This window comes from Mesoplodon densirostris, chromosome 8 (assembly GCF_025265405.1).
Source record: "Mesoplodon densirostris isolate mMesDen1 chromosome 8, mMesDen1 primary haplotype, whole genome shotgun sequence".
In the NCBI taxonomy this organism is placed as follows: Eukaryota; Metazoa; Chordata; class Mammalia; order Artiodactyla; family Ziphiidae; genus Mesoplodon; species Mesoplodon densirostris.
The window spans coordinates 12,005,883-12,023,953 of NC_082668.1; the positions used below are offsets into that span (position 1 = coordinate 12,005,883).

At 40.5% G+C, this 18,071-nt stretch overlaps 1 protein-coding gene across 1 annotated transcript in view; it reads left to right on the top strand.

Annotated features, from left to right (window-relative positions):
• Nucleotides 1–2,072: 2,072 nt before the first annotated feature.
• COL4A4 (collagen type IV alpha 4 chain) overlaps nucleotides 2,073–18,071 on the top strand; it is a 122,940-nt gene continuing 106,941 nt past the window's right edge. Inside the window, exons 1-3 of the mRNA XM_060105923.1 lie at nucleotides 2,073–2,284; nucleotides 3,707–3,749; nucleotides 10,835–10,912. Of these exons, the coding sequence (XP_059961906.1) occupies nucleotides 2,073–2,284; nucleotides 3,707–3,749; nucleotides 10,835–10,912 (333 nt within the window). The remainder of the gene's footprint in view (nucleotides 2,285–3,706; nucleotides 3,750–10,834; nucleotides 10,913–18,071) is intronic.

Consider the following 18,071-nt stretch of genomic DNA (forward strand, 5'->3'; position numbering starts at 1 on the left):
ACATAGAACCTCACTTGTAGATGAGAGTCTTCTGGAAGAGAAGAGTGGCAGAATTTTTTTTAAGTACCAAGATTTGACTATGAAGTAATTCGTGCACATGGCATTGGTAAGGCGCTCTTTCAGGTGGATCAAGCCCTTGGCCACAGATTCCTGGTGAGTGTCCTCAAGTACGATCACTGGTTTTTATCTAATAATTTCCCCTAAAGGTTGGTTCTGCAGGTGTAAATTATCTGAATGCTTCACATGTCAAAAAGCCCAATTATTCCAGAAATCTATGGATTATGCCTGCTGCCATTCTGCGATTCATTTTTATTATTAAACAGCAGTCCTCTCTCCTCTCCACCAGTTGCACCCACATGATCACCCAATGGGAGGATGCACAAGGCCACAGATTCTTGCTCTTCTATTCACTGGGTTTGAATAGCAAAAACCTTCTCATATGTTCAGAGCAGCAGGGTCCCTATAACTAGGAGAGTTAGGACAATGCACTTCATGAGTGGGGTAAGCAGAATAATGACCCCCAGAGATGTCCACATCCTAATCCCCAGAGCCTCTGAACGTGCTCTGCTATGTAGCAAGGGGGAATTATGGTTGTAGATGAAATTAAGGTTGCTAATCAGCTGACCTTGCCATGGGGAAATTATCCTGGATTATCTGGGTGGGCCCAGTATAATTAAAAGGGTCCCTAGAAACGAAAGGGAGGCAGGAGAGTGAGAGTCGAGAAGGAGGTGTGATGTAAAGAGCAGAGGTCAGAGGGTGGCAGCAAGGGACAGACTCAGCTGGTCACCGCTGGCTTTGAAGGTGGAAGGGACCATGAGCCAGGGAATGCAGGCAGCCTTTAGAAAATGGAAAAAGCAAGGAAACTGAGTCTCCCTTGGAGCTTCCAGAAGGAACACAGCCCTTCCAGAACCTTGATCTTTTGCCGGTGAGACCTACTTCAGACTTATGACCTCCAGAACCATAAGAGAATAAATTTGTATTGTTTTCAGCCACTGAGTTTGTGGTCATGTGTTACAGCAGCAGTAGGAAACTAATATGAGATTATTCGAGGTGACTAAAAAAAATATTGGGAATTAAGACAGGGAAATGTTAAATAGTGAAAAATGTGAGAAGTTTTGGAGCTGATGAACATGTATTGATGGGCAGTGAAGGGAGAGAGGGGGATGGGAAGGAGGACTCAATTCTTTCAGAAATGCAGCCAAGTCTTATTTATTTGGAGCGAATGTGAAGGAAACTGCAAAGTACTCTTAATTTTGTATTGTTCTTTAAAGAAAAAAAAAAGCAACCCCACTCCTAAGCGTATATCTGGAAAAGATGAAAATTCTAATTTGAAAAGGTAACATGCACCCCTGTGTTCATTGCAGCACTATTTACAATAGTCAAGACATAGAACAACCTAAGTGTCCGTGGACAGATGAATAGATAAAGAAGATACGGTGTAGATATATACAATGGAATATTACTCAGCCATGAAAAAGTATAAAATAATGCCATTTGTGGCAGCATGGATGCAACTAGAAATGATCATACTGAGTGAAGTCAAACAGAGAAAAACAAATATCATGTGATATCGCTTATATGTGGAATCTAAAAAAATGATACAAATGAACTTATTTACAAGACAGAAACAGACTCACAGACATAGAAAACAAACGTATGGTTACCAAAGGGGAAAGAGAGGGGAAGGATAAATTAGGACATTGGGATTAACAGATGCACACTACTATATATAAAACAGATAATCAACAAGGACTTACTGTGTAGCACAGGGAACTATATTCAGTATCTTGTAATATATATTGGAAAAGAATCTGAAAAAGAATGTGTGTATATATATATATATCTGAATCAGTTTACTGTAGACCTAAAACTAACACAGCATTGTAAATCAACTATACTTTAATTTAAAAAAAACATAAAAAAAGAATTGCCTTATTTTTTTTAAAAACCTGCTGTATTAAAAAAAAAAGAAGGAATTGCCTTATTTTTAAATATATTAAGCAACTGGAGGAACAAATGGGGGATGGGGTGGGGGTAGAAGGGATAGTCACAGGGATTCCGATCTGTCCGACATGCCACCTCCGAGCCACTCTGCCTACAGCCTTTTGGGCACGTTATCCAACATTTCTGAGTCAGTTTGCTCTGATGTAAAATGTGGAAAAACCTACCCTGCCTACAATTTTAATGAGACTCTACATACGGAGGCCAAAATTGCTATAAGATGTAACCTGTCCTTATTTACAAATGTCCAAAGTGATAATGACCTGCTTAAACAGCAGTTGTTGTAAATACTTTAATTTGATTTAAAACAGTTTATTCCCTCTATCCCCTTTTTCTTTTCTGATTTACTCCATTACTACACTGAAATGCCACCCTGGCCTTTACTGGAATTGTCATGAATTCCAAGAGAAGGGTTGCGGAGAAGGGGGACTTCAGTGTGGAGGACAGTGAGTGTGGACCGGACCCACCCCCAGTCTCCCATCTCCTAGCCTGGGTCTCACGCAGAGGCATGGCTCTGTAGATTTCTGTAATGCTTATCAGCATCTCAGCGTAAGAAGAAGGAGCCAAGGATGGAGAAATAAGGCTCCTTTGGACAGGAGGTTTCAGAGAGGAGAAGGCTCTACACGAAAAAAGGGATAAGGGTGGCAGAGAAATCACAGCCCGAGTCTGGGCCCCAGTTCTCCCATCCAAGCTCTGTTTTAAGGATTCAGTGCGATGATGGATGTGGAAGCTCTTGGACAATCATTAAGCCCGAGGCAGACATACGCAGTTTTGAGTGGTTGTCCTAGTCACTCCAGGCTGCTGTGACAAATACCATCGACTGGGGGGCTTATGAGCAATGCAAATTTATTTCTCCCAGTTCTGGAGGCTGACAGTCTGAGATCCAGGTATCAGCATGGGCAGGTTTTTGTGAGGACGCTCTCCTGGGTTTCAGACTGCTGGCTTCTCATCGTATCCTCACATGGTAGAAGGACTGAGAGAGCGCTCTCCAGGTCCTTTTAGAAGGGGAATAATCCCATTCACAAGCACCCTCATGACCTAATACTCCCAAAGGCCCCAACTTCTAATACTATCACACGGGGGTTAGGATTTCAACATATGAATTGGGGGAGGACACACACATTCAGTCTTTTTTTGGTTGCATCTTTCCTGTTAAAATTTCTCTATAATAATGATGTTACCCCCGTTGGATTTCTGCCTCACTTATAAGACCCTGAACTACCCAACTCTCCCCTGACTTGTTCGTATTGTTTCCCAAACCGTCTCCCCAGCCCAGTTAGGTTTCTTCCATCCTCCCTCCTTCCGGCTGGTTGCACTTAACAGCATCCAGGATACACTAGTCTTTGCAGCAGTTCCTGGACAAAGCTGCCTCCTTCCAGCTCTCCTCTAGTTTTCATTCTGAGAGTCGTCTCCCTCCACTCATCCGTCCATCCAGGTCTCACCTTCCAAGTGTCCCCACCGTGCCCAGCACAATGAGGACCACACCAAAGGGTGTGAGTACTTGACTGATTAAAAGGAGGAAATATAGTGATGACATCCAGAGAGAGGATAACATTTATCTTGTGACAATCAACTGGCAACAGTAGCCTTATTGGAAACTAAAAAAAAAGGTTTCTGGAGTTAATTCTTGTGTTCTTTTTCTTTTTAGTTTGTTTTGCATTAAAACCAGCAGTTTAAATTAATCTGCGTTTTTGCTTTTTCGTAGGTCGCTCATACTTATTCTCTTTTCTGTACAACATGCGTACGGGGTAAGTCCATTAATGAGCTCTGATTGCATGTTGAAAATTCACTTTATTGAATGAATCATTTTTATTATACTTTTTAAACCATTTTTAAAAATGCAAGTATAGTTAATTTACAATATTGTGTTAGTTTCAGGTGTACAGCAAAGTGATTCTGTTTATCTGTCTATCTATCTCTCTATATATCTATCTATATCTTGATTCTTTTCCATTATAGGTTATTACAAGATATTTAATATAGTTCCCTGTGCTATACAGTAGGTCCTCTTGTTTATCTATTTTATATATAGTAGTGTGTATATGTTAATCCCAAACTCCTAATTTATCCCTCCCTCCCCACCTTTCCCCTTTGGTAATCATAAGTTTGTTTTCTGTGTCTGTGAGTCTATTTCTGTTTTGTAAATCATTTGTATCTTTTTTTTAGATTCCACATATAAGCGATATCATATATTTGTCCTTCTCTGGCTTATTTCACTTAATATGATAATTTCTAGATCCATCCATATTGCTGCAAATGGCATTATTTCATTCTTTTTTATGGCTAATATACCATTTTATATATATATGTGTGTGTGTGTGTGTGTGTGTGTGTGTGTGTGTGTGTGTGTGTGTGTATATATATATTTACCACATCTTCTTTATCCATTCATCTGTCGATGGACATTTAAGTTGCTTCCATGTCTTGGCTATTGTAAATAGTGCTGCTATGAACATTGGGGTGCATGTATTTTTTCAAATTAGAGTTTTCTCTGGATAAATGCCCAGAAGTGGGATTGCAGGATCACATGGGAACTCTATTTTCAGTTTTTTAAGGAACCTCCATACTGTCCCTCATAGTGCCTGAACCAATTTACATTCCCACCAGCAGTGTAGGAGGGCTCCCTTTTCTCCACACCTTCTCCAGCATTTATTATTTGTAGACTTTTTGATGATGGACATTCTGACTGGTGTGAGGTGATACCTCATTGTAGTTTTGATTTGCATTTCTCTAATACTTAGCAATATTGAGCATCTTTTCATGTGCCTCTTGGCCATCTGTATGTCTTCTTTGGAGAAATGTCTATTTAGGTCTTCTACCCATTTTTTATTTGGTTGTTTGGGTTTTTTTAATATTAAGCTGTATGAGCTGTTTGTGTATTTTGGAAATTAATCCCTTATCAGTAGCATCATTTGCAAATATTTTCTCCCAGTCCATAAGTTGTCTTTTTGTTTTGTTTATGGTTTCTTTTGCTTTGCAAAAGATTTTAAGTTTAATTACGTCTCATTTGTTTATTTTTGTTTTTATTTCCATTACCCTAGGAGACAGATCCAAAAAAATATTGCTGCGATTTATGTCAAAGGGTGTTTTGCCTATGTTTTCCTCTGGGAGTTTTTTATAGTATCCTATCTTACATTTAGGTCATTAATCCATTTTGAGCTTATCTTTGTATATGGTGTTAGAGAATGTTCTAATTTCATTCTTTTACATGTAGCTATCCAGTTTACCCAGCACCACTTATCAAAGAAACTGTCTCTTCTCTACTGTATATTCTTGCCTCTTTTGTTGTAGAGTAATTGACCATAGTACATGGTTTTATTTCTGGGCTTTCTATCCTGTTCCATTGATGTTTATGTCTGTTTTTGTGCCAGTACCATACTGTTTTGATTATTGTAGCTTTGTAGTATAACCTTAATTCAGGGAGCGTGTTTCCTCCAGTTCCATTCTTCTCAAGATTGTTTTGGCTATTTGGGGTCTTTTGTGTTTCCATACAAATTAAAAAATTTTTTGTTCTAGTTCTGTGAAAAATGCAATTGGTAAATTGATAGTGATTGCATTGAATCTGTAGATTTCCTTGGGTAGTATAGTTATTTTGACAACATCGATTCTTTCAATCCAAATACATAGTATATATCTTTTCCATCTGTTTGTGTCATCTTTGATTTCTTTCATCAGTGTCTTATAGTTTTCAGAGTACAGGTCTTTTGCCTCCTTAGGTAGGTTTATTCATAGGTATTTTTTTTCTTTTTGATGTTATGGTAAATGGGGTTGTTTCCTTAATTTCCCTTTCTGATATTTCATTGTTAGTGTATAGGAATGCAAGAGATTTCTGTGCATTAATTTTGTATCCTGCGACTTTACCAGGTTCATTGATGAGCTCTAGTAGTTTTCTGGCAGCATCTTTAGGATTTACTATGTATAGTATCATGTCATCTCTGCAAACAGTGACAGTTTTACTTCTTTTCCTACTTGGATTCCTTTCATTTCTTTTTCTTCTCTGATTGCTAGGACTTTCAGAACTATGTTGAGTGTAAGTGGTGAGAGTGGACATCCTTGTCTTGTTCCTGATCTTAGAGGAAATACTTTCAGTTTTCATCATTGAGTATGATGTTAGCTGTGGGTTTGTCATATGTGGCCTTTATTATGTTGAGGTATGTTCCCTCTATGCCCACTTTCTATAGAGTTTTTTTTATCATAAATGGATGTTGAATTTTATCAAAGGCTTTTTCTGCCTCTATTGAGATGATCATATGGTTTTTATTCTTCAGTTTGTAAATGTGGTATATCACATTGATTGATTTGCAGATATTGAAAAATCCTTGCATCCCTGGGATAAATCCCACTTGATCATGGTATATGATCCTTTTAATGTATTGTTGGAGTTGGTTTGCTGGTATTTTGTTGAGGATTTTTGCCTCTGTGTTCATCAGTGATATTGGCCTATAATTTTCTTGTTTTGTGGTATCTTTGTCTGGTTTTGGTATCAGGGTGATGGTGACCTTATAGAATGAGTTCAGAAGTGTTCCTTCCTCTACAATTTTTTGGAAAAGTTTCAGAAAGTTAGGTGTCAACTCATCTCTAAATGTTTGGGAGAATTGGCCTGTGAAGCCATCTGGTCCTGGACTTTTGTTTGTTGGGAGTTTTTAAATCACACATGCAATTTCAGTACTGGTAATTAGTCTGTTCATATTTTCTATTTCTTCCTGGTTCAGTCTTGGGAGATTGTACCTTTCTAAGAATTTGTTCATCTCTTATAGATTGTCCATTTTATTGGCATATAGTTGCTTGTAGCAGTCTCTTATGATCCTCTGTATTTCTGCAGTGTCAGTTTAACTTCTCCTTTTTCATTTCTGATTTATTGATTTGATCCCTCTCCCTTGTTTTTTTTGATGAGTCTGGCGAAAGGTTTATCAATTTTGTTTACCTTTACAGAAAATAAGCTTTTAGTTTCATTGATCTTTTCTCTTGTGTTCTAGTCTCTATTTCATTTATTTCTGCTCTGATCTTTATGATTTATTTCCTTCCTTTATGATTAAAACCTTTGGGTTTTGTTCATTCTTCTTTCTTTATTATACTTTTAAACAATTCACTCTCTGGGATTATTCTCTCATCTGTAAAAATGAAGTGTTAGATTAGATGAACTGTAAGGTTTCCTTTATATTCTACAGTGAAGACTGATTACCAAATTGCATAGGTATTAGAGATTTTTTTTGTTTTATAATATAACCCTTTCTTCAAAACGTTTTTCAGAGTGGGCAGGAAGCAGCTGGGCCATTATAGGATTACATCAAGAAGTATAAGATTAAATTTGAACGTTTTAATTCTGGAGAAGGATAAGCCTAGAACATTCCGTAATAAGCCCTCTTTCTTCTGCCTCCTCTCTAGAGAATCTAAGTTATTAAACCCAACTTCAGACATTTCTAGGAAATCCTACTAGAGGCAGCCTTTAGTCAGGTTCATGTTGAGAAAGCCAGACTGGTTTAAGTCACGCTAGTGAACACACGTCTGTCTATCCATCCGCTAGCTTGGACCCACCCGATCCAACTTCTGTGATTTCAAATTATCATAGGTCTTTGCAGAGTGAATCAAAATAGAAAGTTGCCATGCATTCTCCTTTCACTTTTAGTCACGGTCAAAAGCACATGCATTAAAGAATAAGACGCCCTAGGTTCTTGGCTTTGCCATTGATTCATCTCTTAACCTATTCAAGACTCAGTTTTCTACTGTGGGAAGTGGGCATGATAACATTTGCCCAACTTACTTCACAGGCATTTCAGAGCATCACCTCAAATAATGAACAGAAACATACTGAAATATTTGTGTGTGAATTATTTTTTCTCTTATCTGACTTTTCTAAGTTCCTTTTGTATTACATTCTTTTTTTTCTATTACAAAACTCTACAGAGCACTAAATTTTACTTCCTTTGTTATTTATGTCTCATATAAGTGCATATAACTCCTGAACCAAAGATTATTCTATCCTGGACCTTCCTACCATATTCTGGTACGTGAAGATTCTAGAGATTTCACACAGAGAGTGGCTATACTGTAGGTGGGTTTTAAAGGTAGAGAAGTAAATTGATGCAATCTCTATGGAAGGCAATTTGGCATTATCTATCAGGATTTTAAATGCACATGCCTATTGACATAGCATTTTCCCTTTTTGGAATTTATCATACATGTTTATTCTGACTTATGCATAAAGGTATATGCACAGGAATATTAGTTTAAAGGTAGTGTTTGGTAGCAAAAAAGGGAGATAATGAAATGACCATCAGTAAGGACTGATTAAACAAGTTATAGTACTTTGTTTGGTGGATAGTCATATGTATTAATTCAGAACGATTAAGTGAGAAAAGCAAGGTACAAAGAAACATACCATTTGGGTAAGAATAAAACAAGGACAAAAATCACCAAAAGTGTGTGTGTGTGTGTGTGTGTGTGTGTGTGTGTGTGTGTGATCATTGTGTAAATATGCTCATAAATGCCCAGACACAGATTTGAAGAGAGCGATTACCTTTAGGGGAGGGAACTGGGGGCCAGAGTTGGAAGATAAAATGTCTTTTTCCATTACACTATTTTGTACTGTTTGAATTATCATGTGCATATGTTATTTGTTTTGCCAAAAAAAACCCAATAAAAGTAAAAATTGCAAGACTGATTACTAATCTGGAAGTTAGTAAAATATTTTCTTTAACTTTCTGTGCAACAAATATTTGTTTAAAAATATCTGAGGTAAAATACATAGTGACTTTTCTTCTCTTTGAAGAAGAATAGCACTGATTTTTGAGAATGCCACTGTATTCCCAGTGAATGTGGTTTATATTTTGGATGTTGACTTGTCTGAGATATTGTCTTGATCTCTTTTTAATGGGATTATATAGTCTGTTTCTGAGGTGCAGTTTCTTCCTCTATAAACGCTCCCCCCCTTTAAAGTGATGTTTTTGGGGATATGTCTGATGTAGAAGAACTTTGTAGGGACTAAAATCACCTCGCTTTTTTCTTTTATTGGTCCAAGTCAAAGCTTTACATGTGTTCCTTTATTAGAATTCTGCTAATCTACTTTAAACTGATTCTTGTCTGAAATTTAATTTTGCTACAAACATCTCAGTGATGCTTGGCACAATTAAGTTAAAAAAAAACAAACTTGCCTTTATTTTCAAGCCATCTAATCAACTGACCTTCTTTTTTCTCTGGTTATTTTGATATTTCACTGAACACATAGTAATGAATCCCAACCTTAAATGAACCCAAATGTTCAGCCTAGTTATTTTAAGTGCTTTCATGCTGTCCTGACCTGGCCTTGAGCATTTAAAAAATTGTTTTTACCTAATCAGGGTTTTGAACTTATTGTTTCTGCATTTATAGATAACAGGGTTCCTCAAAACTCGAGAGGCATATATTTCTGAAACTTCAAATACATTTTTTTAAACTTAAATTAGCTAATTGCTTGGCTCTTGTCAAGGTTCGAATGTTTATATACCCATAAGCGTTATGTTTATAAAGATGTCTTTTTTATTAATGCTTAATTTAAAGATTTTTTATTGTGTCCGCACATACTTTTCAAGAAAAAAGAGGTCTTAATTGTATGATTGAAAAGAAAAATGCATGCTGTTTAGACTCCTTTCCCTCCCATCACATATACATATACATATACATTTGTATATTTCATGTGTACACATGTATATTCATGTATATTTATGTACATAAATATGTTTCTATATTTATGTGTATATATCTTCTGTCAGAACTGTACATATTGGTTCAGTTGTTTTATGTTTCCCCGTTATATGTTGGTCTAAATGCTAAAGTCTACAGTGTTGTTAGTTTTAAGAGATCTATCAGTTATAGAAACGTGTGGTCCTGTCCACACCCTCGGCTCCTAGCACTGAGAGCTGCTTTACCACATCCTCCCTCTCAACATGCACCCCTGTCTGTGAACAAATGCTCAGTGCAGGTGCATGATGCTGGCTGTCATTAAGGATCTACTTATGGAAACAGTTCCTCTTGGACTATACTTCTGTATTGAAGTGACTGATGACTCGCCATATACATAGAATTTGTGAGAAAAAGGGGCTGATTCTTCCCATGGAGCATGCATGTGTTTGTGTGTGTGTGTGTGTGTGTGTGTTAAAGTTAAGACAAGATGCGACTGTGGGGTCACTCTCTAAAGAGAGTTGAAGAAAAGCTAGCTAAAAGTGGAGAAAGTGCTCAAATTATTCAAGTCCAAGAGCTTTCTGGTTGAGACACACATTAGAGGGAGCCATCTTGGAGTATTGGCAAATTGTAGGAAGAATAATTTTAATCCGAGTCCAAGGCTATGACTGCGGTTCTGACCCAGGAGGGCCTCCCTGTGGGACACATGCCCTAGCTGATCTTGGAGATAAAGTAAGAGGGTCTTATTGTAAAAAAGCCAAGCTTATAATTTAAACTAGACACCACTGCGGTGTCTAGTTGTGTACACAACTACATAGTTAACATTCTAAGATTGTTCACAACTTGGTAAACGAAGTCTTACCGAGAGAGAGATTGCAGAAGATTCTGATTAAAGCAGAGTAGCTTCAGAAGGAGGTTTGTTTTTTTTTTTAAATCCTGGCTCACATAAACTTTTATCCTGCTCACATAACCATCAACTCTTTTATTATCAATCCACAATGTAAGTTTTTTGCCTTTTTACATATCAATATTAGTCTTTTCACAGTTTCAGAGATAAAATTATACTGTGACATTCTCATGAGTTAGGTAAACCAACAGTGCTTGTTATAAGGTATATACCATATACCCATCGAGGTGATGAATACTGGTAAACTAAAGCAGATTCTTCACTTTCTAGGGTGGAAAGAAGTTTATTGGTCCCTGCGGGGGAAGAGATTGCTCTCTTTGCCAGTGCTTTCCTGAAAAGGGGTCTCGGGTAAGTGATGTAAAAATCAGCATGGGAAATGGGAGCGGGAAATGGGAAATTACTAATCAAAGGGCATAAAGCTTCAGTTATGCAAGATGAATAAGTTCTAGATATCTTCCATCCAACGTTCTACCCACTCTCATCAATAACGTTTTGTTCACTTAAAATTTTGTAGAATCACCTTGTACAGAAAGGATCCTGGTGCAAATGGTCCATGCCGGGTCGCCATTATTGATATTCATGTTGTACATCAACATTTTAAAGGCTCTGTCTGAGAAGTTCTGCAGTGAGTTAAAAAAAAAAACCTACTTAACTTTGTTTAAAATAGTGTTTCCAGACATTTGACCACATGACTCTTTTTTGGACAACACCTATTAAAATCCCGTGGAATAGCGATCTGTAATCGAAGTGAGAGCTGCATTTATCATGTGCTTCTTATGTGCCAGGCACTGTCCTATGTGCTCAAAATGCTTTAGCTCACTGAGCCCTCACAACAACTGTCTTGCCATTTTATGGTACCATCTTTGCAGTGTCGAAGACTTCAGCACAGGGCAATTGAGCATCTTGCTCAAGTCCACCCAGGATGGTGCTCTTGATGACTACACCCAATTCTCTGCCCTGAGATGCACAGTAACCCTTACAGTATATAGGGTCTCTTACACATTTATTTATGAACCTCTCTCATATATTCTGACAGCAGCAGTTGGCAGGCACTAACTCCTCTGTGCTGGAGTATTAGATCAAACCATCCTTTTGATTAAAAATACTCCCACAGTCTTACAAAAAAAGAGTATGGTTCAGAAGTTTTGGACAGTTTTTGAGTCAGATCAGTGATTGTTTTGAAACATGTCCAAATCGATCCCACAGGGCTGTGTGTGACACTCAAAAAACACAAATCAGTAAAGATGAGTCAACAAGGAGGTGAAATGTTACCTTTCTGAGAGAAAGGACCATTTTTTTCTCCCACAGCATTGCTTTATCGTCACACGAGTTGTGTGATACATGTGCAGGTCCTTTGTTGTGTTCTTGCTGTAAGCAGCTACCTTGTTGAGCTGAAGTTATGGCAGATCGCTTTCTGCTTAAATGGATTTGTTTCTTCTTCAATAAAATGTTGGTGATCAGAATTTATCTCGAGCTTTTTCCAGCCACTTTCATGATATAATTTAAAAACTGCATTTCCAGGAAACAAAGTTAGGACCCTAAAAAAGAGCAGAAGTGCTTTAGCTTTTTTCATGTCAATGGACACAATACTCAGGAAAAAAGCCTGGTGTTTGTGTGAGGTTGTCCATATAAATGTGCCAAGATTTTAAGACCCTTTGAGCTTGAGGCCCAAGAAAAATGTAGTGATCAGCTCCGTGGCAGGAATGGGATGGAGACACCACAAAACAAAGAGGGACAGTTGTTTTGATGAAACCGGCTAGGTGTGGTCCTCTGATTTACTGATGTCGAGACATTTTTTTTTTTTTTGCTGTCACAGCTGGATGGAGGGGGGTGCTACTGGTTCTAGTGAATCACAGGCCATGGATGCTCTTCAGTGTCTGCAATGCACAGGACAGCCCCACATGAAAGAACTGAAAGAACTAGCCATCCTCAAACGCCAGTAGTGCCGAGGTTGAGAAACCCTGCTTTAATCCTACAGCAACTCTGCGAGGCCAGTAGGATTATTACCAATATTTCCCTTGGTCAATACAAGGAATCTGGATTTCCAAGAATTTAAATAACTTGCTAGTATGTGGAAGAGGCAGGAACCACCTCCTGGTATTTGGTGTCAGCCCCCAAGTTTGCCCCATGATCAATGAGAAGAGGATTACACTCAGGTTCAAACACCAGTTTTAGCCTTAACTTTTGGGAGCCCTAGTGTCGGCTTGAATCTGCCCAAGCCTGGCAGTTTCCTCTGCCCAGTTTTCTCATACTTACCTGCTTGGTGCTTTGTCTTCTGTGTCCTTGGGCCGTAAAACCATCGCAAGCATTTGCACGTGTAGAGGATGCTCTGTCTCTCCCATCACACAGTCTTCAGCGCCGTGGGTCAGGAGGGCCCACAGGGGTGGGCTGCGCCCCGCCCCGCTGTCTGCATCCCTGCTCCTGGGTGGTCAGGGAGATCTGTGTGCGGAGCACCGCCAACCTCTGCCCTTCCTGGCACAGATGGGTCCTTTGTGACGGCACAAGTTGCTGGTGATGTTTTCCAGCTAGGAATTTGGGAGCGTGGCTTGTGCATACCCGGCAGGTGGTTTGGAGGCGACCAGCCAACTTGCACATCATCTCTCGAGCCACAGTGACAGCTCAAGGTGCACTATAAAGATAGGAACGTACCGAATTCCAAGGGTTGAGGCTCTGCCCGAGGCGGCCTAGCCCGTGAGTGGAACTGCCAGGCCTTCCTAAGAAGAAAATGATTCCTCTCGTATGGTTGAATGGCTGAGTGAGTAGTTTGTTCAGCCCCAAATCAAAACTGCTGTGTCTGCAGCGAGGGTTGGGTGCCAGGCTGGGTGAGGGTTTCAGCTGGAGATGGAAGCTGGGGTTTGAGAGGGAGTTGGGATGCATCAAAGGGCAGGATCCAAGGGGGCCTCCTTCATCTCACCACTGTACCGCTGGAGGCGCACAGCCCAGCCTCAACACGCGTTCTCATCATTAATCACTGTTACCTCCCATTGGACCATCTCCTGCTGCATCAGCTGGGCCACTCACTCTCCCTTGAACATAATCTAAATATTCCCACTCCTCTACCTTTTTATTTTTTTAAAGAATAATTATAGTAGTTTTTATTGTAATATTCCTATATGCTTATTATAGACCATTTAGATAATACTGGAAAACTAGAAGGCACAAAATAAGTCATCCATGGATTCACTACCAGGAAGCAATCACTCAATATTTATTAATTTTTTGACATACCACCTCTACCCTTTTCTGGAAAGCCTTGCCACTTCCACTCGGCCTCCATCTTTCCTGCCCTCCTCAAAGGAGCTCAGAAGAGACACTACCCCCATAAGGCCTCCTGCCTGTCCCAGCCGGTGTGGATGGGTCCCCTCCGTGTGAACCTGTTTCCCTTCCGTGATGCTTCTCGTACCCTGACATGGAGCTCTGCTTGGGTTTGAGTGTGGATATGTCTGACCCTCTTGATTAGATTGTCAGCCCATGCTCCTTAAAGGGGGGCTGTGTGGACATGTGCGGAATGTTTATGCTGGTTCCCGGCCCATCGTGGATGCTCTAGAAATAGAAGTTGCCTATGTTTGTTTCTCCTCTTTGAGAGATGGGGGTCCTTTTTTGGTATTTCTTTGAGGTGATCACAGTAGGTGGCACCTAATAGGTGGTTAATACACATAAATCAATAACTTAAAATTCAGAGTTCAGCCTGGATAGGATTTGGGAGCTTGAGCTGGTGGCCACATGCAGCATGTATGTGGGGCACCCGCCAAGTCCAAGGGAAACGGGAATGGAATTAGTGGGAAGTATCTCCCCCGAGTCTTTTTTCCCCACACACAACATGTAAACCTGGTAGTAAGTGACCATCTCACAGAGTTCAGATTTTCTTGGAATTTCAGGTAGGGCCAGAAATAAACACTTGGAGCCACAGAAAGGAGCATGACCATTGCTGTACTCAGACCTTTTAAAGGTTCAGTAGCATCCTGCATTCTCAGTGTGGGACACTGGGGATTACCCCTTTGGTCCTTTTGGTTTTCAGAGCCCTCACCTGGGAAATAAGGGTTTGTACGGGAGGGCGGGTCCTGTCCCTCCCAGCCCTAATACCCTATGGTTCTGTGATGTGCGCCATGACTTTTCACATGTGACAGCGATTTAATGGCTTCCAAAATACTTTGTGACTCTGCCTAACGTTTACCCAAACCTAATTATGGTCCCTCTTTAAGGATATGAATGAGGTGGACTTGGGCAGGATTTTAAATTATTCTTTATCTGTTCCAAGGGAAGAATCTCTGTTTCTTTGATGGAGGTCTTCTTGTAGGGAAAATTACATGTCTTCATAGACTAGGATGGGACCTTTTGTAAGTTCTGCTTTAGTAACTAGTTTGATAATAAAGACACCTTCTATACTTTTTTCCAGAATAAAATATATTTGTATTGTTTTCCATTCAAGGGAGTCTAGTAACTGTTAAGTCAATAGAACTTTACAATTTGGTAATTTCATACACAAGAAGGTCAAATGGCTTAAAACTCAAGGCCTCTCTTAGGTTTTTTTGGTTTGAAAACCAAAATCACACATTAGCAAACCAGTCTTTCCTTTGGGACTTTTAAATCACTGAAGTATATACAAGTATCTTTCCTGCAATTTCACTCACTTGTCCCTCACACTCCTAAGAGCTTGCATTCCACTATAAAAATGGAATTTCCTTGGGTAGTTTTAACTGTTGTTAACATTTTTCATATCATTAAATTATCTGCACACAAAGTTCTAGAATTCAACCTCTTTATCACTCACACAGCTGCATTCTAGTACACTCTATAACTGTAGCCTGATAAATGGTTCAGAGAAATTATTTTCATGTCCCAAAGTTTGCATAAGTCAATTATGTTACATTTTGATAGAAGCAAGTTGCAGTGACAATGGAGAAGTTGGCAAATTTGGTCTGTCACCACCCCTTTGTGTTTTGGTTCTGATTTCTTCTTTTTCTTGCTGCTTTCTCCTCCAAGCACCAACTCCCTAGCTCATTGTGTCTCTACTGGAGAATTCTCTGATAGATGCTGACACACTCAGCTGCCTTCAGGGGACAGCAGGTGACCTGAGTGAGGGGCCCTGGGAAGGGGCCTCAGCCTTGGGGACTATATGAGGAGAAGAGCAGTGTGCTTGTCATGTAAAGGCATCAGAGTTCTGAATTAAAAAAACAAACGGGCTTCCCTGGTGGCGCAGGGATTGAGAGTCCGCCTGCCGATGCAGGGGACACGGATTCGTGCCCCGGTCCGGGAAGATCCCACATGCCGCGGAGCGGCTGGGCCCATGAGCCATGGCCGCTGAGCCTGCGCGTCCGGAGCCTGTGCTCCGCAACGGGAGAGGCCACAACAGTGAGGCCCGCGTATCGCAAAAAAACAAAAACAAAAAACAAACAAACATGGTGCCTAACAATTAAACAAATTTCCTGGTAGAATTCAACCCACCACGTGCCAGCTTGTAACTGGTTTAGCTTGTTAAAGTGTTCTCCTTGTCATGAATATTAAGCTTAAATTTTGAAGAATGGAAAACTTGCAGAAGTTAAAAGAATGAATCTTTTATGTCAGTGCATGAGGAAGTATTTCTGAACAGGGTATGGGAGACCCGGGGGGTAGAGGGGGAATACATGCCTATCATTTTATATTATTTGGCCTATTAGCTGTCACTAATAGCTGATATCTATACAGAGGAATAACTCCAACTAATTAACATGGCTTTCAGCATGCTTGACAATCTCTCTCTTTAGATCCAACATTTGTGCTTGAAAAAGGAGAGAAAACAAGCTCATATTTGCCTGCTACTTTTATTAAATAATTTGCCAGTATTATTTACCACACAGGCCAAGTGTACAAAACCTCACTGAGGAATCCTTGTTGCAGAGGGGGTCTGAAGGTAGATTTTGGCATCTCTGCCCCAGTCAGTTACCTCATTAAACGAGCAGTGATTTGCAGCCTGAACCCTTGGTCTCCTGTGTGGAGTTCAATCCCATAGCAACGATGATTGCTGAGCTCTGCGACCCAGTGTGAACCGTGGCCAGGCGGGCGCAGAGCTCAGCAAATGTGGGGCTAGGCTGAACTTGAGAGGATCAAGGTCATTACCAAAGTGGAGTCAGCCTTTGTTGTTGGTGAGAAATAAGGTGCATCTCAAAGCAGGGCGTATTCCACGTAGGCACACAGGAAGTGGTGTTTGTGATTCTGAGAATACCTCTCTAGTGCAAAGGTAGCATCCGACTAAACTAGTTAAAATGCTGAATTACAAAGTTTTTAGGAAAGAACAGTGTATTTCTCCTTTCAAATACCATTTTCAATAAGTTGCCAAGAAATCCACAGGGAAACAGCTATGTCTCCAAGGGGCTCTTTTTCCACTCCTCTGTCATACATAAAGGAACTTGCAATTCACTCAGCAAATAACATTCATTCATTCCATTCATTCAGCAAACAGCCATTGAGCATTCACCATGCGCCAGGCATCTGACGAGGCTGTGAGGCCTCGGGGATAAAGAGGACAGTCCCTGTGGCCTGGAGCTCGGTTTCCAGCAGGAGAGACAGGTTCACCTCCTAGCCATTATTTCTGGGTGCCTGATGAGTGCCAGGCATGGGGTGGTCTAGGTGCTTGGGATGCATCAGGGAAAAGAACAGACGAAGATCCTTGTGCCCTCCCCAGGTGGATATTTGGTGCCCTAACTTGATTTTGCACTGGAGCCTGTGTGTGTGGTAGACAGTGCCAGGGAAGCTTAGACCTGGTGGAACCGGCGGTCAACTAGCAATGGCCTGGTGGAAGCATGGTGTGTTCATTCCTAGGGCTGCTGTAATAATGACCACATATCTGGTGGCTTTAGACAACAGAAATTTATTCTCTCACAAGTTCTAGAGGCCAGAAGTCCACCAGCAGGGGCTCACCATTGCCGTACGCTCTCCATAGGCAATAGGGGAGAGACCCCCATTCCCTGCCTCTTCCAGCCTCTGGTGGCTGCTGGCGTTCCTTGGCTTGTGGCTGCATCACTCTCATCTCTGCTTCCGTCTTCACTTCAGCTTCTCCTCTGTGTGTCTGTTTCATATCTTCCTCCATATCCCTCTTATAAGGATACATATAATGGCATTTATACCTAGATAACGCAGGACAAAAATCCTCATCTCAAAATCCTTAACTTTATCACATCGTTTGCCACCTAAGGTGATACCCACGGGTTCTGGGGTTAGGGTGTGGACATAGCTTTTTGTGGCCACCCTTCAAACCACTGCAAGTGTTTGGGCAGAGGGAACAGCCCCTACTGAGGCCCTGAATTGAGAAGGAGACGGGGTGGTATGTTTGGTGGACCAAAAGGTGACCAGAAAGGTTTGATCCTGCAGGTGAGGGAGCAAGTGGTAAGGGATGCAGTTGAAAAAGCGGAGATACAGTTTATGCTGAAGAGTAAGCAGAGGATTCGAAAGATTTTAGGAGGAGTAGAAACAGGTTGAATTTACGTTGTAGGAAGACCGTTCTGGCCGCTCTTTGGAGAATACAGTGATG